This window comes from Salvia splendens, chromosome 3 (genome assembly GCF_004379255.2).
Source record: "Salvia splendens isolate huo1 chromosome 3, SspV2, whole genome shotgun sequence".
Taxonomy (NCBI): domain Eukaryota; kingdom Viridiplantae; phylum Streptophyta; class Magnoliopsida; order Lamiales; family Lamiaceae; genus Salvia; species Salvia splendens.
In genome coordinates this window covers 28,720,787-28,746,060 of record NC_056034.1, presented here as the reverse complement: position 1 = coordinate 28,746,060, position 25,274 = coordinate 28,720,787, and the positions used below count along the sequence as shown (strand labels likewise).

Below are 25,274 nucleotides of genomic sequence, written 5' to 3'. Positions count from 1 at the left end.
ATAGACAATAGTATCCGGATCGATTTGAGCATGGCCAACGGGGAGAAAGTCTCGACGTAGTCGACACCTTCCTTTTGGGTATACCCCTTGGCCACAAGTCTTGCCTTAAAGACTTTAACTCGTCCATCGGGTCCACGTTTACGTTTGTATATCCACTTGCTCCCAATGGCAGTACAGCCTTCGGGTAGGACGGACAAATCGTAGACTTCTTTGTCTATCATAGATTGTAGTTCCGAATCCATTGCTTTCACCCATACACAATGATCGACATCTGCTAGCGCCTCTGCAAAGTTCCAGGGATCTAATAGATTCCCCCAAACCAATGTATCTATCGGGCTCATGAGAGACCATCCCACTGCGGCGCGGCACTACAATGCTTGGAGTAGAAGTTGAAGTTTCTGGAATTGTTTGTACACTAGGTACGGGTTCTTGGTTAATGGACCTTGTGACTGAAGTTAGCTCATCTAGAGCAACTTCACTGCTGGGTTTATGATTCATTACATAGTCTTCCTCTAAGAATGTCGCGTGAGTACTCACAATGACTTTCTTGTCTCGGAGACTAAAGGATTCATAAGCTTTTGATCCTTTAGGGTACCCTATAAACAAACATACCTCCGTCCTTGATCCTAGCTTAGTTGGATCATTTTCCAATACATGAGCCGGGCAACCCCAAATCTTGAGATGTGCTAGATTGGGCTTGCGCCCAGTCCACAACTCATAAGGAGTAGTAGGCACGGATTTTGACGGTAAGTTGTCTAAAACATGTCCCTAAAATAAAATAGGTAGCCATGCATAACTCATCATCGACCGGGCCATATTTAACAAGGTCCTGTTCCTCTTTCAGCCACGCCGTTCTGCTGGGGCGTGCCCGGCGCAGTCAGTTGGGATTCAATTCCCGACTCCGATAAGTAGTCCAAAAACTCCGCATTGAGGTACTCGCCTCCGCGATCAGATCGCAGGCGTTTGATACTCTTTTCATGATACGTCTCCACATAAGCCTTAAAGTCTTTGAACTTGTCAAAGGATTCTGACTTGTGGCGCATCAAATAGACATATCCAATTCTCGAGAAGTCATCAATAAATGTGATGAAATATCGAAAACCACCTCTTGCTTCTGTTGACATTGGTCCACATACATCGATATGAACGAGCTCAAGTACTTCCTTGGCCCTATTGTCCTTAGCCTGAAAAGGCCTCCTAGTCATCTTGTCTTCTAAGCATGATTCACACTTATTTAAAGGTCCCCTCCTCTAGACCTTTAATAAGATCTTGTTCCACAAGTGAATGGATCCTCCTTTCATTGGCATGACCAAGTTTAAGGTACCATAAGTACGTTTCGTTCATTGAACTTGAAGGTTCTTTTCATTTCTTTGAAATTTTCGATGTTGTATTGAGTTCTGATTTGCGATTATTAAACTGTGTAGACGTGATCGTGTACAGATTTTTTTCCATGATACCACGACAGATATAAGAACTATCTTTCTTAATAACGCAATTGTCATTAAAAGAAATCGAATATCCATCAAAAACCAATTAAGAAACCGAAATTAAATTTCTTCTAAAAGAAGGTATCAACAAAACATTCTTCAAAATAAAAATTCTATCACTACTAAAATGCAAATAAATGTCTCCCTGGCGGGCCTAACGATCGCAGCTTCTCTTGGATTCAAGTTATATGGAAGAGATAACTGAACCGGATGGATCGGTTAGCAAATGTCGTTGCCACTTGATCAAGTTGATCTCACTATCGCACGCCACCAATGTAATTTATAAACTCCCAATTTTGCACTACATTAACAGTAAAACGGCAAGTTCGGGGTCGATCCCACAGAGAAGCTAATGTATCAAGAGTGTGAGTAGTGAACAGGGGGTTGGCTGCTGCCACGCTTTAACTTGGGAATTTTTAACTACTGACTTTTTACTCTAGACATAATTTAATTCACTAACTTGATCAAGGAAATTTTAACTACTGAGTCAAGTGAATTTCAGACTGGAATGAAAATTAACTACGTGAAACAGTAAACACCATGATGAAAACGAAAACAGCTTTGATTAAAACTAAAACACAGAACAGTACAACATGAAATTTAAACTAAGCTAACACTTCACAGATACGAAAGCAAGTAAAACCGGGGAGATCCTCGGTGGGAAACTTAAGAATACGCCGACATATATCAAGTATTCTGCAGCGCTCCTTCGATCGCCCTTTCTAACTAAGCGTTACTTTATCTAAGCTATCTAGAGAACTGAACTAGACTAGAGAGCTAAACTAAACTAAACTAAAGACGGAAAGTAAATGATCGGATCTCTTTGTGTGATGGTGCATCCTCTATTTATAGGCTCGGCACGACCTCCAGCTGGATAACGATCTTGGTATGGAATATTCGCTCATGCTGAGAGTGAGCGACTCATTGATTGCTACGTGCTTTCCTTCTAGAATGACGACGCTTTTCTGTAACAGATTCGTGACTCAGCTTTGTCCTTGCGTCTCATATATCAGCACGTGTCCCCTTCTAGAACGTTGTCCTTGATAACAGAATGTTGTGCACCATCCAACTCATAGCCTCATGTGTCCTTCTTCTGGAAGCCTGTGGTCCCCTTCTTGCCTGCTTGGTTACTCCCCTTGATCAACTCCCTCGATTTCTAGCCTTTTTCGCCTATTGTACTTTCTTGATTAGTTTGGCTTTGTTGCCTTGGTCAAGCGGCATTCTTGCACATTTAACACTTGCTTTGCGCGATAAACCGATCAAGTAGCGTACATTTTACCCCTAAACCGATGCATGAAATGAGCCTTATCAAACTGCTCACACTCAAAACATACTTGTCCCCAAGTATAAAGAAAAAGATAAGGCAAATTTCAGGCATGGTTTACTCATTTCAAGAAATTAAAAGAAAACAAAAAAGAAAACAAGACTCGAAATAAAAAATCATATTCACGTAGATGCATTAGATCGAATAAATTTCCAACAATCATACCCTAGGTCGAGGTCAATCCATTTGCCAGCAGCTTATGTTTCTTCCTTTTTGCTTTTACTTGATCAAGGTGTCAGTTCGTCAAGATTGCTCAATTTAATAACCACTGTTGGATTCACTCAGTCACTCATTTTTCACCAGAGATGTTAGGAGTGTTCACTCGGTATTGCCGCAAATTTAATACCTCGAATCGTATTGCACAAGATAGTTCCTTAAGGTCTTTGTTTCGGGTGTAATGGGGCTTAAGGGTAGTGGTGTATCAAGGTAGGGTCCTAGGGGTTCTAAGTTTAAAAATGTAAACTGTAAAAAAAAGAAAAACACATGAGTCAAGAGACCAAAGATTTGAACTATTTATTTCGCCACTAGATATCTTACTTAGTCCAGTGGCAACTTCTAGCCTTGAACTTTTGGCTTATTTTTTCTAACTTCCGACTTATCGGGTCAGGTTACAACTTTTCCTGCCCTCTTTTTCTCAAACTTTTCCCGATAACAACAAATTTTTTTTGACTTGATATATGACTTGATCAACCTGATTGACTAACTCGCTCAACCCGGCTACCCTTTTATTTTTATTTTTTGTCGTACTACCCCTTTCTTTGAAATGACTCATCTCTCTGACCCCTTTCCCTCACGTATTTATAAAAAGTATATGGATGTGGGTCTCGGTTATCAAAGAAAGGGTAAAAATGTATGGGCTCAACTTGGTTAACTAAGGGGTGCCTTTTTTGACGAGGCGGGTTCGTGGAGCGAAAGAAGAAAAGACTCAAATGGTTAAGTCCTAATGCCTTTAGTCCTTACTACTTGTGCAATTTTCATCTAAATATTAAAATTCAGCCTCTCGTAAAAACATTTTTCTTTTGTAAAAGTAGTAGAAAGTGTTCTTCTTTGGCTTATAACTCACATATAGAGGTGCTTCACAGTATGTTTAAAAATTGAGCATTTCCATCATACTTACGTCGTTCAAACTGATCAAGTGTTTTTTGCAATCAAGTTTCTACATGTAAACATACTGATTTCTTTTTCTAACTCTTCCCAAAGTAATCAAATCTTCCACTTATCCGATTTCATGCATATTGCATATTTATTACTATCTGATATTTTGTATTTTCAAAAAAAATTTACATGTATGACTTTTATTTTCTGGAACTAACCCTCCCCCCTGCCACTGCATATGAAATCGTCCTCGAGGGACTGGATGCAGTGGAAAAAGGGTTAGGTACAGGAAACGACACAACAGAAACCAAGGAAAACTTCTCACACTTAGACCAGACACTGGGCTAAGTGTGAGACAGTGCTAGGCTTGCACAAGGGTCGGAACCCGCCGGTTCCGGGCCCGAACCGGCGGGTCAAGGGTCGGAAAATTCGCGAACCTGAATCGGCCCGCCTAGCTCCCGGCGGTTCCGGTTCAGGTTCAAAAAACCGGCGGGTTACGCGCCGGTTCAAAACCGGCGGTTTTCGGCTCGAACCGCCGGTTCCGGGCCCGAACCGGCGGGTTGACGATTTTTTTTATTTTTATTTTTTTGCATTTTTCAACTTTTCAATTTTAATCAAATTACATTACACTTTTCAAGTTTACTTTTGTATGCAATGTGAGTAAATAACATTGAAAAAAATACGGCTAAAGTTGCAATTTTATTGAAATTGCATATTTACAAATTACACGTTACAAGTTACAACAATTACAAATTGAAAACATATGGCGGTCTTGAAGTCTTAAACAAAATTTAAATACAAATGAGACTACTAGTGAAGAACTAATTACAAATGACAAGAAACGACGTTGAAGTTCTTAAACGTATAAGTGTATTATATATATACTCTTAACCGGCGAAGAAGATCTTTCTACATAACTAAATTAAGGACACCTTTAGCAATTCAACTTTAAATGTTGAGTTTCGTCTAACAATCAACAATTATAGTAGAATTGTCAAAAGTTTCCCTCATTAAGCCGTATAGAGAAATATACTTCATCGACTAGAGTATATACAAATACAATTATGCAATTGTATTTGCATATTTTTAAAGTAGGAATTAATGGGAAAAAAAAGAAATAAAAGAAAAAGGACTTGAGCTCAACTTAAATTAAAAATTTAAGTTGAGGTGCCTACGTATCCAAATTGCTCATTTGCATTAGGGAATCAAAGTCCACGTAGTTCTCTTACCTTACATACCTATTTGGCTTGGCCGGCGGCGGTTGACGGTTGGCCTAATCTTCATCCCCGGTGAATTCATCTTGTGATCCCTCTTGACGATCATTCCAATCATTTTCTTGTTCTCGGACGTCAGCTTTGGCCCAATCATCAAGTAACATCACGGCTTCCATATTTTTCGCCGAGAGCTTACTTCTTGATTCATCCAAAACGCGCGAGCCAACACTAAAAGCGGACTCGACGGCGACGGTGAAAGCCGGAACAGAAAAAATCTCCTTGGCCATTGAAGCAAGGATGGGAAAATCTTTCTCGTGGGTTCCCCACCAATCGAGGACGTCGATTTGGGCGGGAGGAGTAGGACCTTCATCACCAAAGGAAAAGAGTGATTCAAAATATAAATCTAATTCACTGACCATACCTGAGGACCTTCCGCCGGTGCTGTAGTTGTATAGGTCGGCTAGTTGGGATTGCGCGTCGGGGTCATCATAATCGGCTTGAAATGCAAAGCCATAGTTATGTTGTGGAGGAGGGGGTCTTCTGACTTGGTGAGTGGTGTTATACTTGGTTTCATATTCGGTGTAGAGAGAGCGCAAGTTATACTCGAGGTTTTGTTGCACAACTGACCGGTCCGGGAGGTTTATTTGAAAGGTTTCTGAGAGGTCGACTCCAAATTCGTCACTGGTATCGGATTGGATTGCTTGAAGGGGACCAAGATCAATTGAACTCAAATTGTTATAATAAAAATCTAAAATTCTAGAGGTACCTGCTAATTTCCATTTTGGATCCAATACCTTTGCAATCAAAAACACGTTAGGAATCTCACTGAAATACTTGAGCCATTTTTCAATCATATAATACAAAACGCACATTAACTCGGGAGAAGAGGAAGCATTTTTCATTGAAGTTTTAAAACCAAGGGATATGTACATGCAATGCTCCAAAACACAAACAACAGTGCAATAATAAACACCCGACAATTCAACAGTAGCATTTTTGAAATATTTGAACAATTTAAATAAAGCCAAACTGTTATCCCAACAACTATGCGAAAGATATAAATCACGGTAGGGGTTAGTTCTATAAAAATCACATAAAGCATCTTTATGTGTCAAGGTAGAATTCAGACAATCATATGTCGAATTCCATCTATGAGACACATCCATAGTAAAATTCGTGTACCTGACATTCTTTTGATGGCAATATTTCTTCCATGCTTTGCCAATAGCTGGCTTTTGATGGATTAATCTAACTGCATTTCTAATAGGAGAGACATGCTTTTGCCATAATTCAAGCGCATCCTGTACACATAAATTTAAAATATGGCAAATGCATCTTTGATGAAAATACTTACCTCCAATTACCGGTGTACAAGCCGCAATCAAATCGGCAATACTTGCGGTGTTGGCAGTTGCATTATCAAAACCAATAGAAATATCTTGTTGCATAGCTGAAACTCATTCAACACTTGTATAATCAAAGAAGCAATTTCTGGTGCAGTGTGTGGACTTTCAAATTCTCTAAAACCAATTAAACGCTTGTTCAAAGTCCAACTGTTGTCCACAAAGTGAACCGTAATACCCATGTATGAATGACGGTTAAAACAATCCGTCCAAACATCTGAGCAAATGTTCACCCTGTGGCCCATGTTAATTAAATAACGTGATAATTCTACCTTTTTCTCCAAGCACTGCCGAACGGTAGATCGTTGCACGGTCATTCGACCTATTCTTTTGATTGCTACATTCAACCCACTTTGCATAGTAACCTCAAAACTTTTGTCATCAAAAACATTAAAGGGCATATGCTTCATAGCCGCCCATCTAGTCATTGTATCATCAAAATTCTTTTTATAATATTTAAATAGAGGCGCACCTGACGAACCCGAGCCGGCGCCGGCGGGTTGGAAGTTTAGTTGGCTTTGGGTAGAGGCAGTGCCGCATTCTACCGGATGCTTTGCCACTAAATGGCGACGGAGGGTGCCATATCCACCACCGGCGGACCATTTGTACACTTTATCGCAATAGTTGCAATAAACATGAAAGTCCGAAGTCTCTTCTTGAGAGTTCGGATCGTGAGGACTTGGAATCACCACCGCCACCTTCTTGTAGTGTTTGATAAAAATGTCCGATTTCAAAGGTTTTGCCGTGTTAGTGGGTGCAGGGGGAGGCATCTCCTCATTTCCGCCGGTGCTAGAAGGAATACGAGAATGCGATCTATCCTCGTTGTTGTCCGAGTCCGACGATATAGTAACGTCGAACTCCTCATCTCCCCTACCCCCGCCTTGTTGCATTTCAGCAAGTAGCATGGCGGTCCTATGATCTTCTTCCATCTACAAATATTATGTACGTAGAAGTTAAAAGTATGAACGTAAAAAAAAAAATTAATGAAATTTTGTGCATGTGAATTGGAAAACAAATTTTTCATTACTTACTTGCATGCGTTCGGCTGCCAATCGGGAAACCTCGTCCATAACATCTCGACGACTAGGTCGTCGAGATTTTGAGGGACGCGTAGTGCTTTGATCTTGGGCTATTCCCTTGCCCCGATCACCACGTCCCGATCCACCACGAGAAGAAGACATATTGAATATATTGATAAATGAAAAGTAATATGGACTTGGAATAAAATATGTATGAATTATAAAAGAAGTGGTAAATTATGAGCACAACAAATATAGTAGTGAGTAGAAAGTGTAGAATTAAACTTGCGCAATTAGAGAGAATGATGAGAGAATAGAGAAATGGAGATTGAGAATGAAATCCTTGTTAACACAAGAATGGGGTAAGGAAATATGAAGGAGAAGTGAGGTATTTATAGGAGTAAAATTGGAAGAAATAAAAAAAAAAATTCAAATTTCAAACTTTCAAATTTTCGGCCGAACCGCCGGTTTACCGCCTGAACCGGCGGTTCAACCTCAAAACCGGCGGTTTTTCCACGAAACCGGTGGGTTGGTCCACGGTTTTCCGACACAAACCGCCGGTTTCTGACCTCACCTAGCCCCCTACGCCTGAAAAGCTTCCGGAACCGGCAGAAACCGGTCGGAACCGCCGGTTCAAACCGGCGGTTTTCCTCCAAAACCGGCGGTTTTCGCCCAAAACCGGCGAACCGCCGGTTCATACCTATCCCTACTTTGAACCCCTACGAACCCCTACGAACCCTAGCCGTTCGACCCTTTGAACCGGCGGTTCGAACCGCCGAACCGCCGGTTCACGGTTCAAGTTATGCCCGAACCTGAACCGGCCCTTATGACCCTCCGACCCTTCAGCCGGTTCAACCCGCCGGTTCCGGGCCCGGTTCCGGTTCATGAACCGGCGGGCCCGAACCGGCGGTTAACCGGCGGGCCGGGCCGGATTGTGCATGCCTAGACAGTGCCAACAATCAAACATGCCTATCAAAACAGAAAAACAACAAACAAAACACAAGTTATATGGAAGAGATAACTGAACCGGATTGATCAGTTAGCAAATGTCGTTGCCACTTGATCAAGTTGATCTCGCTATCGCAAGCCACCAATGTAATTTATAAACTCCCAATTTTATACTACTTTAACAGTAAAGCGACAAGTTCGTGGTCGATCCCACAGAGAAGCTAGTGTATCAAGTGTGTGAGTAGTGAACAGGGGGTTGGCTGCTGCCACGCTTTAACTTGGGAGTTTTAACTACTGATTTTTTACTCTAGACAGAATTTAAGTCACTAACTTGATCAAGGAAATTTTAACTACTGGGTCAAGTGAATTTCAGATTGGAATGAAAATTAACTACGTGAAAAGTAAACACCATGACGAATACAAAAACAACTTTGATTAAAACTAAAACACATAACAGTACATCATGAAATTTAAACTAAGCTAACACTTCGGAAATACGAAAGCAAGTAAATTCGGGGAGATCCTCGGTGGAAAACTTAATAATACGCCGACAGATATCAAGTATTCTGCAGCGCTCCTTCGATCGTCCTTTCTAACTAAGCGTTACTTTATCTAAGCTATCTAGAGAACTGAACTAGACTAGAGAGCTAAACTAAACTAAACTAAAGACGGAAAGTAAAGGATCGGATCTCTTTGTGTGATGACGTATCCTCTATTTATAGGCTCGGCACGACCTCCAGCTGGATAACGATCTTGGCAGGGAATATTCGCTCATGCTGAGTGTGAGCGACTCATTGATTGCTACGTGCTTTCCTTCTAGAATGACGACAATTTTCTGTAACAGATTCGTGACTCAGCTCCGTCCTTGCGTCTCATATATCAACACGTGTTCCATTCTAGAACGTTGTCCTTGATAACAGAAAGCTACGTACCATCCAGTTCATAGCCTCATGTGTCCTCTTTGCCTGCTTGGTTACTCCCCTTGATCAACTCCCCCGATTTCTGGCCTCTTTTCGCCTATTGTACTTGCTTGATCAGTTTGGCTTTGTTGCCTTGGTCAAGCGGCATTCCTGCTCATTTAACACTTGCTTTGCGCGATAAACTGATCAAGTAGCGTACATTTTACCCCTAAACCGATGCATGAAATGAGCCTTATCACTCCCACTGTAACGGCCGCCACTTTTGTAGCGTCGCCCAGCTGGACTTCGATCTCACGATCATGTAGCCGTCTTGTCACCTGCATTAAGTCAGGATCAAAATAAATATGATCAGTAGCTCCCGTGTCAATAACCCAAGTGCAAGTAGATGTCGAAGTCAAACAAGACTCGACTATTAGAGCTTGGTGCATACCTGTAGCCTTGCCCCTTTTAGGACAGTCTGGCTTCCAATGTCCCTTCTCACCACACTTGAAACACTTCCCCATGGGCTTCTTGTTTGCCCTCTTCTTCTTCTTTCCCTTAGCCATCTTGGCCGCTCCTGAGTTCGGTGCCGACTTCTTTCCTACGCCAGGCTTAGAGTCAGAGGAACGAGGCGCCAAAGTCATCATGGCCGCCTTAGCTTGAACCATAAGGTCCTCTGCCGACTGAAGTTCAGTCAACAGCTTCGCCAAGGTGTAATTCCTTTTGTTCATCTCGAAATTGAGCTTGAACTGCTGGAAGCTATGAGGAAGACTTTGAAGGATGTTGTTACTTGGGACTCGGGATCGATCGTCCCTCCTAAAACCTCAATTTAGTTGAGGTGGCCCATCATCTCGAGGACATGGTCCCTCACTGACAAGCCTCCCTTCATTGTCTTCGACATGATACTCCAAAAGGCTTGAGACTTAGCCGTTCGATTCTGAGTACCAAAAAGATTCTTGAGATTCTGCATGATCTCGGTGGTCGTTTCCATGGCAGAATGCTGATGCTTGAGTACTAAAGACATAGAAGCCAACATGTAGCACTTAGCCATCTCATTCGCCTTATGCCAGCGTCTTTGTGCATCTCTGACTCCTGCCGCAGCATTAGTCGGTGACACTGGAGATCGCGGGGTTGTGAGTACAAAGTTGTACTCTTCTACTGTAAGAACGATGTCCAAGTTTTGTTTCCATTCTATGTAATTTTGGCCCTTGGGTTTGTTTTCTTTAAGAATTGCAGAAAGAGGATTGAATGACATCTTGACGATTTGATTTGCACTGTAAAACAGAGTATTTACTATATGTCATAAACTTATGTAAGAAGTTTGATTAGATTAACCATAAAACTTTTCAAAATCTTACAACTGTAAAATTAAAATTTTGTACCCTCCATAAGAGGTCAATACGCATTAAAATTCTACAATTTTACTGGTCACAACACCGACGAATAGTCCGGAGACCACATAATGGCATAGCCGCCTAATGTTGCCTAAGCAAGACCACCGAATTTAGCATTACAGAGTCTCATTTCTACAACACACTCCCATAATAATGTTCATGTGATGCTAACAAGATCAAGCTATCTCATAAATCATGTGTGAACTTCTGAATCTCGTAGTTTCTTAGGATTATTGTCCCCACATAATGGGAGGCGATAATATTGGAAATCACATCTTAGTTCATACTATTTATTTTTGAGAAGTCCGCCCTCATGAACTTGCTATTTCGTAGGATTATTGTCCCCACATAATGGGTGGCGATAATATTGGAAATAAGCTTCGTAAATTGCGGACCAATTGATGGAGACCATATACATACATTAAGTTCGTAATTATAGCTTAGATATTTGGGTTATGTTTTTTTTTAATTATCCTTAGCCTTGAGGCAGATTAAGGCTTAATTAAATTCTGTTGGCATTTAATTTGCTGGATAATTAAATCTTTTATTTACTTTGGTATCTTCCTTTAGGAAACCATTATTCTAGAATTTAATTCTTATCCATGTCTACTATAAAATATATCTAAAATAAACAAGTTATTTAATTCTTAATAAGACATGAAAAATTAAATTCAAATTATTTCCATGTTCAAGATTAGGAAGAGAAATTTTTATTATTTAATGTATTCTTACATATATATCCTAATTAGGATTCTAGACATAGAAATATTAGGAAACTATTAAATTATTCTTGTCCATACCATCTAGGAATCAAAATAATACTTATTATTTATTTTCATAGATATGGATAATAATATAAATATTCCTAAAATCTAGGGAAATCTCCCCAAAATATATTATTTCCATTAAATAATAATATTTTAATGATATCTTTTAATTAAAAAATTAAATAATCATTAAAATAATCTTTCATCGTTATCTCATCACACGAGGTTCGCACGAACGATAAACGACGAAGATCCGACGAGTTTGTCGCCGGATCATGACGGATACGCCGTCACGGCCAGTAGCGCACAGGTGCCGCCTGTGTCTCGGCCATCTGGCTCGTCGGGTGTCGCAGACTCTCGGCCAGGAGCATGCGCGGTGGCGCGGCTCCTCTCGGAGCCATGATTCCTCGGGTTGCGCGTGCGTGGTGGCGCGCCTGCTCTCGGCCAGCTCCGACCACCCGTCTCAGCCTTTCGCCCCCACTACTTCGCCACACGTTGCGCTTGGTGGCACGCCCGTCTCGGCCAGGAGCTAGGGCTCCGTCACGGGTTCTCCTTCCTGGTGGCTCGCGGTGTCTCGGCGGCTCTCGGTCGAACCGTCACGCCGCGCCTGCCGCCTAGCATCGACCTTGGTGCGGGCGCCGACTAGGGTTTGGTCTCGGTCGGTGGCGCGCACGAGCCCTTGCTTGTCTACGTGTCGCTCCGTGACCGTGAACCCTCGGCTTCCACTCAATCGATAACCCTTTCTCGATCTCGCGTGATGCGATCCGTCTTGTCGCGAGTGCCGACGGATCGCACGTCTCGTACGATCGAAAAATTCAAGTTTCTTGATTCGATAGTTCTTGAGTTCGTCATGCATAATAAATAAACAAAACACCAAGAACATGCTTCGTAATCAAATAACACATGCATCCATGAATTTCGCGAAATTTAAATCCAAATAATCAGAGCTAAAGACTGGCTCTGATACCAATTCAAGGGGTTGGCAGCGGAAGCGTGCGTTCTAACGGATCACATAAAAACTGATCTATTTAGCAGATTATTTAGATAAACTCTATCCGCGTAATTATTACATGTATCATGCTTATAACTTGAATTTAAACATGCTTTGGCATAAATAATACTTAAAACATGCTTGCTACGAAGTAAGCCAACTTACCTTGCTGATTCAATTAAGAATCGAAGATGGCTTGCGTCTACACCACGTGAAGATCTTGAGTACTGGACCTCGGATCTTCTGACTGGTATCCCAGACTGTAAACTGATATTTGTGTCCGCAAATCTCACCAGAATACTAGGACTTAAATAAAGAAGACAGCATCCTGCTCACGGATGGAGAACAAAAATCATTCATCTCCTTGGAATAAGGGGGGACAAAAATAAATTTAAGAAAAACAAGTGTCTTTTTTGTCTTCTTTATTATCCTATTTATATTAAGTCACATATTGGGCCCAGTCAGGGATATAAGGAAGAATTTGGATATGGCCTCCCCCAATTAGCTTTTTACTAATTAAATTGAACCCACAATTTAATATAAGCTTATATTGAAATATTACAGTCAGCCACTAAAGAAGTAATATTGCATTGCCCATCCAAATCCGAAATTACAAGTATTCCGGGTTTCCATTTGTGTGCAATTTATTTCCCGCTCTTAAGATAGAAACATCTATTAATTAACCAATGTCTGCTATGGACTTAATTAATTAACATATTATATACTCCAAGAGTGGACTTAGCAAGAAACGCTTATTTATTATTCATAGAGTAATCAAACTCCAACTAGCTAGGTTCCGAATAATAAAACCTTATTTCGAACTCCTCTTGTGGATGTTATCAAACGAGACTCACCTCGCTGACGATTCAATATAATAGCAATCCTAGCACCGCTAGATATTAATCGCCACTAACCAAGATACCAGGATCGTTGGGTTACGAAAAACGCGCACCTATTGGTAAGTCAAAGTAGTAGATAATCAATACCGTATGCTCAATGCTAACGTACATTGATTAAGAAATTAATTAACAAGGCCTCGTCTTTCAGTAGATAGCATAAAGACTCGTCTTTCCGTTTAGATCCGATTCAGTGCTATACCACACCAACGTCATCTTATTTCAATAAGGCTTAGAAATATGCGAACTGACATTGGTACCTTTTACGATAGGTAGTCTAGGCCTATCTAGGTTGTGAAATTCTTATTTTTCTTTGTTTAGAACTGACCGTGTTACCTTAAAGTGGACGACGCCCACACCTGGTCTACTAAAACAAAGACTTAGACTTTGTTACGTTCGCTTAGACATTTAAATATGCAATAAATATCCATTAAATGTAAAACATAACAACATTATGACAAAAATAATCTGTTGCATTCCTTGGAAAAGAATATATAGAGTTTTACAGTATTCAATCACTCGAAATGTGATTTCTAGTATACAAAACCCTAACACCTTCTCCCCGTGAAGATCTTGAATACTAAACCACGGATCTTCTGACTTGTTCCCAGCCTGTAAACTTATATCAGGGTGGATTGATCTCACCAGAATACTAGGGCTTAAATAAAGAAGACGGAAAACCTATCTCACGGATGAGAGAAAATCATCCCTCACAGTGTAGGAGAGGGGGACGACAATTATGAGTATAATCAAGTGTATTTTCTGTCACTTTTATTCTCCTATTTATATTAAGTCAGATATTGGGCTTAAACAGGGATCTATGGAAGGTTTTGGATATGAGCTCCCCCAATTTGTTTTTTCCTAATTAAATTGAACCCCAATTTAATATAAGCTTTTAATTGGAATATTACAAGCAACCACTACAGAAGTAATATTGAACTCTCCATCCAAATCCGAAATTATAAGTAATCCTGGTTTTCATTGTTTGTCATTTATTTCTCGCGCTTAAGATAGAAACATCCATTAATTAATTAGTGTCTGCTATAGACTTAATTAATTAACATCTTATTAATTCCAAGAGTGGACTCAGCAAGAAACACTTATTTATTATTCATAGAGTAATCAAACCCCAACTAGCTAGGTTCCGAATAATAAAGTCTTATTTCGGGCTCCTCTTGAGGACGTTATCAAACGAGACTCACCTCGCTCACGAATCAATATAATAGCAATCCTAGCACTGCTAGATATAAATCACCACTACCTAATATACCATGATTATTGGATTGCGAAAAACCCGCACCATTTGGTAAGTCAAAGTAGTGCATAATCAATACCATATGCTCAATGCTAACGTACATTGATTAAGAAACAAATAATTATCAAGACCTCGTCTTTCAGTAGATAGTATAAAGACTTGTGTTGCTGTTAGATCCAATTCAGTGCTCTACCATACCAATGTCATCTTATTTCAGTAAGGCTTAGAAACATGCAGACTGACATTGCAACCTTTCACGATAGGTAGTCTAAGCCTATCTGGGTTGTGAAATTCTTATTTTTCTTTGTTCAGAACTGACCGTGTTACTTTAAAGTGGACGACGCCCACAACCGATCTACTAAAACAAAGACTTAGACTTTGTTAAGTTACTTATACATTTAAATATGCAATAAACATCCATTAAATGTAAAACATAAAAACATTATGACAAAAATAATCCGTTTTATTCCTTGGAAAATAAAATAAGAGTTTTATAGTATTCAATCACTCGAAAGGTGATTTCTAGTATACAAACTCTAACATATATATGGCATGAATTTTAATAATAAATTGGTAAAATAAAAGATAGGGAGAAAAATAGGTAAAGTAAAAGAAAGAAGTGGATAAAATAAGTACGAAAGTTTTAATTTGCGAAATAAGACTTTTCCGTAGACCAGACGAACAACTAAGCTAATTTTCAAAAAAAAATCTAAAACATTAGCTTTGATTTAAATTATGCCACGTGTTTTGTTGATAACCATATGCATAATAGTTATTGGAGAATTATGTGATCCTTCTCATAGAATAGTACTCCATCCGCCCATTAATATAAGGCTAATTTTGATTGAACATGAATTTTTAAAAAATGTACTAAAAAAAGTAAGTGGTAAATGAGTCCTATAGTGAAACATGAGTGAAATAAAGTTAGTGAAAAGAGAGATCTATTACTAAAAATAGTAAATAAATAAATGAGATATTAATTGGTGGATGAAAAAAAAAGCAAAATGAGATGTTTATTGGTGGATGGAGACAGTTATTTATTTTGAGTAGCAAGAATCTTCCGTCACACATAGAAGATAAAGATACAATATACTATAAACATTGTTCTTTAATACTCCTAGGGGTGTGATCAATTGCTAACTTTTTAAGTTGCCAATTATGTTAATTCATCAACGCAGTGTATTAAAAATGTCAACATGATGATATTAAAATGTCAATACATAATTTTGCTGACATTTTAATATAATATGTTGACATTTTAATGTCACTGTGTTGACATTTTTAATACATTGCATTGATGAGTTAGCAGAGTTAGCAATTTATAAAGTTGGCAATATAACGCACTCCAATACTCCTATGTAGTAGTATTATTTATGTAATCGCCGCTCATTGCTTAAGCAAGGCATGACTCTATATAATCCTAGTTCGTTTTTGAAGTTAGAATTTATGAATATTGAGTTTTATGTTTATTAGGAATCGGGCTTGTTCAACATATGCACGAGAAAATTTTATGTATTCATTTTGCTATGATATACATATAGATTCATATGTTAGTGGTTGATAATTTATGTGTTAAAATCAAATGAGCCCTTATGTTGGAGACCTCAAAGTGTTCCATTCTATCATACAAATATTTGTTGTACTTGGTGCTTTGTTGATTGCTTGAGTTTAAGTATATGATATTTGATGAATTTGCTATTGGAGATGCATACTATTTCAGAAAATATAACTAAAGTATTGGAGATCGATATAGTGTGGAAGTAAATTTGAATATTAAAGTTTAACGATTTTATGAGTAAAGAACGGATATAGTAAGGCCGAAAAGATAAAGGTGATTAAGTAAATAGAATAAGAACGGAGATACGACTTATGAGCAGTAGTGAGAGTAAGTGTTATTTTGAATTGTTGGAAATTTACTGAATAAAATTTGGAATTATAAAACATTAATTGCATAAAAATATACTCTATTATTATAGTAATTTGTGAATATTGGAAATTTACTGAATAAAATTTGGAATTATAAAACATTTATTGCATAAAAATATACTCTATTATTATAGTAATTTGTGAATAGTACTCCTTCGTATCCACTCAAGATGTCCACATTCTAAAATATCACGGGATTTTAGGAAGAGTTATTAGGTGGAGTAAGTAGAGAGAAAAATGTCTTAAATATTTTAATGAGAAAATAAGAGAGAAGAATTTATTTCCAAATATCGAAAGTGGATATCTTGAGTGGGTTAAACTAAAATGGAAAGGTGAACTTCTTAAGTGGGACGAATGGATTCATATATACTCCATTCGTCCTACAAGAATATGCAATCTTTCCTTTTTAGTTCGTCCCATAAGAATATGCACTTTCTAATTTTTGAAAGTTTTTCTCTCTAATGAGGTATGACTTATTCTCCACTAACAATACTTATTACTTTTCCTCTCTACATCTCTCTTACTTTACCAATTTTACATTAAAACCCGCGTCGAACCCAAAGTGCATATTCTTTGGGACGGAGGGAGTAATATTTAGGGGCTACTTGGTATAATGGAATGAAATGATGGAATGGAATGGTATTCTTACCTTCGTATTGTCCTTTGCTTGGTATTTTTTAAAGGGAATCACCATTCCATTCTCCATGGGAATAGTCATTCCTTCCATTTTACTACGGAATGGTCATTCCATCCATTTCATTCTTTTTTCTTCTTATTATAGATTTTTATTATTAAACATAGTATTATATTATATTTAAATTTAATATCATTCAATTTTATAATTTTTTAATTTTATAATAAAACAAAAAAAATAGAATTTTTAATTATTTCAAAAAAAATCCACAATATACACACATTGCACATACCACACATAATTTATACACACCACACAATTCCATTCTGTTTGTATTCTTTACATTCACCAAGAACAAGAATGAAATAAAATCCTCATTCCATTCCCATTTATTCTATTCCATTATATACCATGAAGCCACTTGACGGTTTATTTGAGACTTAATGGGGTGAAACTAGTAAGAAGCGGATATATGTTGTAAATAAATCATTTATTGTCCAATTTCACTTATACACTTTTGTCATTTTCGCATGTCTCTCATTAATTGTTCACTTTCACTTTTTACCATAAATAGTAAGTAGGTCATACATTTCACTAACTCATTTCACTCACATTTTATTATATAACTAATACTCCATCCGTCCGCCATTAGGAGTCCCATTATGGACGGCGCGAGTTTTAAGAAATGTTAAGAAAAGTGAGTGGAAAAAAGTTAGTAGAATAGAAGTTCCACTTGTATATATTAGTTTTAAATGAAATGTGAGTGGAATGAGTCAGTGGAAGGTGAGACCTTATTACCATTTATGGTAAAAGTGAACCGGGACTCCTATTCGCGGACGGACTAAAATGGAAAAACGGGACTCCTATTAGCGGACAGAGGGAGTATATAAAAGTGGGACTCGTATTCCACTTATTTTATACACTTTCCCTTACATGTCTTAAAACCCGTGTCAGAACCAAAATGAACAATTATTTGAGGACATAGTGAATATTTAAACGTGAAACATTTGATTATCTTGATGATTTAAGACATATAAGATGCTAAATATCGTAATATGCTGTTGATACTATTTGTTGATATAACATAGAAAATATATTATTTTTTACTTAAAAAAGGAAATAATTCATTGACGATAGAATACATCAAAAAGGAAAATGACGTGTCTATAATAGGACGGAGAAAGTACTATATATAAATACTCCTCCGTCCCAACGAAGATGACCCCTTCTTGGGACGGCACGGGATTTTATGCATGCTAATTTTAAAGTTTTTAAAAAGGGGGAGAGAAAGTTGTTGAGTGTTTAAAAGTAGAAGAGATGAATAAAATAAGGAGATAAAAGGTTGTTTATGTATAAACATAGGAGAAATGCAAAAAGCAAGAGAGAAAAGATTGTTGGGTGTTTAAAACCAGAAGGGATGAATAAAGTAAGAAAGGGAAAAGATAATTGAGTGTTTTAAATATTTCCTAAATAAGAAAGGAGTCATCTTGGTTGGGACGGACGAAATAGGAAAGTAGGTCATCTTCGGTGCGACGGAGGGAGTAGTAAGTGATATAAAATGTATTGTTTTGATAGTGAAAGAACTTGATAATCGATACATGATATAAAATATATTTCGTTTCTACTTTTGATATCTAGGTTTTAAATTTTTTATTATAACAATTTATAATTTCATTTGAATTTCAGCATTTCCTATTTGGTCGGCCATCAGTTGAGTAAGGGGTGTTGTAAGATCAATCTCACCAAATAAATATCTAATAGTTGGTGGGCCTATGGTTCGACAGCCCACAGTCCACAAACGAGAAGGGCTGAGAAAGGCAAGTCTTAGCCTGTTAATCCATATTGTTTTATAATGTTATTTCTTATTCTCTTATTCTTCATTTAGATATTTTATAAAAACAAATGTATGATTTGAAAACCAAACTACTTTGTCATATTTTTATACTCCCTCCGTCCCGGACTACTTACACTTATTTCCTTTCTGGGCGTCCCAAGTTATTTGCACTCTTTCCATTTTTAATAAAAATTATCACCTACAGCCGCAATTGTTGACTTTGCTATACATTCATTCCTTAATCTCCGTGCCGAAAAGGAAATGTGCGAGTAGTCCGGGACGGAGGGAGTATAATTCATTTCTTACTAAGCAAATGACTTTTGTTAGTGATTTATATATTTACAAGAAAAATATAAATTTTAATTTTCAAATTATACATAATTTTCCCCTAAATCTAATTCAATAAAATAATTGAAAAGAAGGTTAAGGTTATGATATAATTAACTATTTTTAACATTGTAAATTGTATTTGACCAAATTTCATATCTTTTGTGATAATTTATTCTATTTTAAATGTAAAATTATGTAAGAAATGGAAATATTATTTTGAAAAATCTTATTAATGAGTGGATCAATAGAGTATTTTGTATTCTCGGATGAGTTAGAGTGTCCATTATAGGGGAGCCACAGCGGCAACGTCGCGGCTCCCTATAACGCAGGACAGAGACAGCGGCAGCGGTAGCGGGGTATGGAGATTGTGGGTGCGCCAGGTAGGCGGTGGGGACGGGGCGGTGGGTCGGCACGCCGCAGCTGCCTATAGAACGGCTGGGAGCGCCACGACAGCTGGACACCGATATTTTATTTTCAAAATTTTTAATGTTTTTTATAATAAATATTCCTTATTTCATTCGCTCTCATTCACACACATCTATACCCTTTTCCACTATCTATATTTTATAAGTGTCAATATGCAAGGTGGAGATGACGATTCCCCCGAGACTGGAAACTCGGGATACGACAACTATCCTCTTTTCCAGACGTGGAGTTCGAGCCCCACTCCTCCTCCATCCCAGTCGTGTCCACCGACTTCCCCGCCGTGGCAACATACACCCCAGTTTCGGGGTGGGTCCTCCTCGCAGAGGAACATGCGTCGTCCCCAATCGGTGTTCGGGGATTACCGACCCAACATGGACGTGATCTACTATCCGCGTCCTTATACCCCTTCTCACAACTTCCAACCCACCCAATCTCCTCTGACATAATTTAATAGATTCACGTTGGAGCAATTGATGGGTATGAGTTCGGGCGTACCGGAGACCTCGTCTTCCCTCCCAGTAAGGGATGCGTTTAAGGTACCGATTCCCAAGAGAGTCGGCAGTGGGAGAGCCGGCGGCCGGGGGAGGGAAGAGGCGGTGGGGGGAAAGTGGAGATTGCCGCCGCCGCCGCCCTGGGAAAGGAAATGGCGTCGGGAGTGGCGGCAGCGGGGGAGGCGGCGATGAGGGCCGCAACGAGGGCAGCAGTGGTGGGTCATTTTTGTTTTACTCGACATAGGAGTCCATCGCAGTCGCAAAAGCCTGGGACTCCATCACGTCGGATGTCGTGATTGGCACGGATCAGACAAAGCTAGGCTTCTGGAGCCGCGTTGTAGTTGCCTACAACGACTTAAAGCCAAGGCACGCCATTGCCAGTAACCCGGACCAGCTCCGCAAAAAGTTCGAGAGGATTTCGACAGCAGTCAAAAGGTTCGCGGGCATATACCAGAACAACCTCCACACAGCTGAGAACGGCCGCAGCGAAGCCGACATAAAGGCGTTGTCGCTACAGATGTATCACGCAGTGGGGAACCCTAAGTTCAACTACTGGGACGAATTTCTCGTTCTCCAGGACTCCCCGAAGTTCAAGAGCGTGCTCATGGGCCGAAGCCCACAAGACTCGGCATAGCCAGGAACTAGAGCAGGAGCAGCGGTTCACACTCCATCGACCTCAACGATGAGGTTTCGAAGGAGCCCCCCTCCACACTATCCTGGCGCCAACGTCCCCGGGGTCAGCTGACGGTTATCCGAGACACTAGAGGCGCCTCCCGCCTCTCTGTAGCTCCGTCTGGTGTTGAGCGAACGGCTCTGACTACCCCAGTATCGGTGTTGAACAAGAACCTGTAGGTGCAGATGATGAAGCAACTTCAGGAGAACGTCATACAGTACCAGACCGCGACTGACCCGGTCACCAAGGGGGTGTTATTCGAGCTCATACAGAGGCTGAATGAGCAGCTGGGTCAGGGGGAGGGGGTGGAGGCGGGAGCGGCGGGCGACGGCGATGTAGCTGGAGAAGAAGCGGCGGATTCCGATGACGCCACCGAGTAGGCGGTGGCGGTGTTTTATTAGTGTTTTTATAAAAAAAATCGTTGTATAATTTTCCCTATCTATAATACAACGAATATTTGATTTTAATTTTTTTTAATTTTAAATTATGTGTTTTTTCTAATTATTACCATCTGATAATTTTTATTCGCATTGAAAAAGAATATAACAACAATTGATAAAATAATGTGATTTTTGGTTGTGGTCATGTCCACTACAGTGCTGGATAACTTTTTGTGGCTTTGCCACTAACAGTGTCCATGTCCGCAGTTAGGGATGTCAATTTAACCCAGAACCCGCGGGCCTGCCCTAATAACCTGATAAAAATATAGGGTTAGGGTTGTAATTTCACAGCCCGAATATAAAATCGGACCATTCGGGCTGACCCGTTCGGGTTGTCAGGTTAGGCGGGCTGACCCGTTCGGGTTACGGGTTAGCCCGTCGGGTTGAAGGCTTCTGCACAGCGAGCAGTTTTTGTAACGGTCATAACTTTCTCTACAAAGCTCCGATTGAGGCGTGCAATATATCCACGCGAAGCTCTTTCGAAGACGAAGAGAATAATATGCATTAAGGGTTTATCATACTTCAAAATCACGAGAAACATTGACTCAAACAAGGCTGCTGCACATCTACATATTTTGTGTACATTTTCTTATCCATTTTCTATCATTTCTCAACAAACATGTAAGCATACCAAAATATAGAAATATAATCAAAATCATCCAAGACAACCCTCTAAAACCATGCAAACTCCAAATACGTCAACTGACTATATAAGATCACAAAAAAAATCACTATGTGGTTCATGGATTCATAAATACTCGTATATAAAAGTTTTCTTTTAGTATATTTCCAATATAATAGTGCAAAGTGTTTTGGCGCCGCTTCGTCATTGAATTATGCGTACTTTGATGATTTTTAAAATAAAGATAAATTATTATTTAACATATTTACAGCTGGAATAAATTAAATTTGACCAATCATAATTCAAGAAAACTTAGAGTTACTCCAATTAGCTAGTATCTTGATAATTCACTCTTTAACAATTCAAAATATTTTTGTTACATCTACGATGCACCTCTCACGTTATGAAAATTTTATTCAATTTTCTACGAATTGATTTACGTTTAAATTTTGAAACAAAGTGTTGATTTATGTTTTAAATACATAAACATAAGCATACTATTGATAGATATTTTGTAAATAATTATGTAATGCCTAAGTTATTTAAATCTAAATAACTTAATCTTTTTTAAAATTATTAAAGAAAATTAAAAATACGTATTTCATTGTTGAATGATTAATTAAAAATATGTATATAATTAAAGAAAATATAAAATACGTATTATTTTTTTGAAAATATTAAAAGAATTAAAAATACGCATTGGCCCGAATAACCTGGTGGGTTAGCCCGAAACCCGAAGGGTTAGGGTTAAGGTCAAACTTTTATAACCCGAATAATCCGGACCCGAATGGCCCGACAACCCGAACAGGTTGGCCTGAACCCGAATGGGTTGGCCCGGTTGACATCCCTATCCGTACGCAAAGAATAAAAGTATCCTTCTCTGTCCATCAGAATTGAATTTGTCAATAACGCAGTGAAATCAAAATTTTAAATTTTGAAGGATTAAGGAACCTACCAACGGGCAAATTTAACAATTTCTGACCGTTGCTTGCTCAATTAATTAACGCCACCTACTATTTTCTAAAGGTTTTTCTTACCTAATTACTCCTACTTACCATATAATCCCAATCCATTGAAATCAACGCATCAAATTAATAAACAAAAAACAGTTAGCAGAATAATGAACTCATTATTTATTCACATAGCAGCAGCAATGAGAAGATACGACCGAACACATCTAAATGAGAATAATACTAGCACTGATAGCAATAAACACAAATACGAAAAAATAATCATAGAATATTAATAAAAAGAGAGAATCGAAGAAGCAGCAGAAACGATGAACGCGCCGATCATCAATTGAAGAGGCGATAAGAGCGTCCACTATAACGTGGACGCGCCTATAGCCGCGAGCGGGGCGGAAGCGGGGCGGCTTATAGTGTGAAGGGTGTCCGCCGCGGGGGTGGACGCGGCGGGTGGAGGGAGGGGCGGCGGACGCGGAATCGCCGGGTGCGGGGCGAGGACGCGGCGGGGGGCTATAGCCGCGCCTATAGGCGCGGCGCCTATAGTGGGCGAGGGAGGCCGCGGCGGCTGCTAAGAAAAAAGAAGAAAGTCTTATTCTTTTGGCTGACGATTTTGTTTATTTAGCATTTGACACTTTGTTTATAGTTTTAGACAATGTATTGGCACTTGTATCAAGATTTTATGTTCACTGTATGCTTCTCCAATCCTTTTGTGGATATCTACTAGAAAATCTATTGACTCATTGATAAAATTCTTCTCTCAGTAGTCAGCTTATGGTTGCTTGTTTTTTAACAACAATCTTGTTTTTTAGTTTTATTCGTATAGTCGGCTTCTTCTAACTACGTATAGCCCGATAAATTTGTTCATAATTACTTGAAATATTATAAAATGAATGTTGATTATAAAATTTGGGGCTATTGGAGGTGTCCACTATAGTGCCGGACACAAATATTTGGGGCTATGGACAAAAAATTAGGGCTATGAACAAAAAACTGGGGCGGGGCTATTAGGCGTGTCCACCTTATAGTGGACACCCTAAGAAGCTTAACGCCAATCGAAATCGCACCTCGTTGGCTCGTAAGCCTCCGAAGCCGTGCTGTTGGAACTCAACGGAATTTTTAGATCGCAATCGATCTTCGGCTTCACTCTGGTGGATTTCACAAATGCAAATTTCATTCTGATGCGCAGATACAGCTTGATGTCGATGTCGTACCTGCCGGCGGTCCGATCTTCGTTGTATTTCGACATCTCGTTAGCTCCGAGCAGCACCAATTGCGATCCTTTGAACTCCGCGCTCAAATTGGTGGTGTTTTTCTTCCCCTGATAGAAGTTCTGCAGGTCGACGGTGTGGAATCGCTGGCCCTGGTAGAAAGCCCTAGCCTCGATCCGGTCGTAGTAGATGCTGATGCGCTTGTTCGGGTTGCGGATCGTGAGATTCAGCGCGAGATTGTAGTGGAGCGTGTTGTTGTTGATGTTGAATTCGGTGAGCGAGGCCTCGGTGACGTGGAATTTGACGGTGTTGGGGCGGAAAACGAGCCACAAAACGAGGGCGATGATTCCGACGATGATGAGGATGGTGAAGACGATCTGGCAGATGCAGGTGCAGATGCAGTTCATGAGGCAGCCGCAACAGCAGGTGAAGGGGTTACAGCAGCATCCGCCTCCGCCGCGGCCAGGGCGGTGGTAGCTCTTCGACGGCAGCGGAATGGAGGGGCCGTAGTAGGCCCCGTTCAAGTGCGGCTGTTTGGTTTCACCCATGGAAAACGCAAAAGTATTTCTGAGATTAAAAAAAAGGGGAAAAAGGTGTATCGAATTGGATTCTGATATCGAAATTTTATTATGTTTGGCGGTATACATATACTGGTTTTTAAAGGGCTAATTACAGCTTTCATATATAATCTTTTATCCTTGTTTCAATTTAATAGAGAAAGTATTAAGTTTTTAATTTAGTAGAGAAAGTATTAAGTTTATATATTTCATATAAAAAAGTTACATTATTGTTTTAAATTAATACATTCGTTAAGTTTCTACTAACACTGTTACTTCCAATTGCATTATACATACAAAAAGTTTTATCAATGTTTCAAATTTGTATAAAAAGTTTTAAATTAAAACTTTCCATTAATTATTTCAAACACAGTTATTTTTATTACTCACAAAAATGAAAAATACATAAAAAAATCACCACTCTTCATCATCAAATTAACGAATTGCATTTTATTGTCGAAGCTTTCTCATGTAAC

The 25,274-nt window shown here is 39.2% G+C and overlaps 1 protein-coding gene across 1 annotated transcript; it reads right to left on the bottom strand.

Moving 5' to 3' along the window:
- Positions 1-24,075: 24,075 nt before the first annotated feature.
- LOC121796052 (NDR1/HIN1-like protein 3) lies at positions 24,076-24,789 on the bottom strand. The gene has a single exon (XM_042194766.1). The coding sequence runs from the start codon at positions 24,787-24,789 to the stop codon at positions 24,076-24,078; it is 714 nt and encodes a 237-aa protein (XP_042050700.1).
- Between the last annotated feature and the right edge of the window lie 485 nt (positions 24,790-25,274).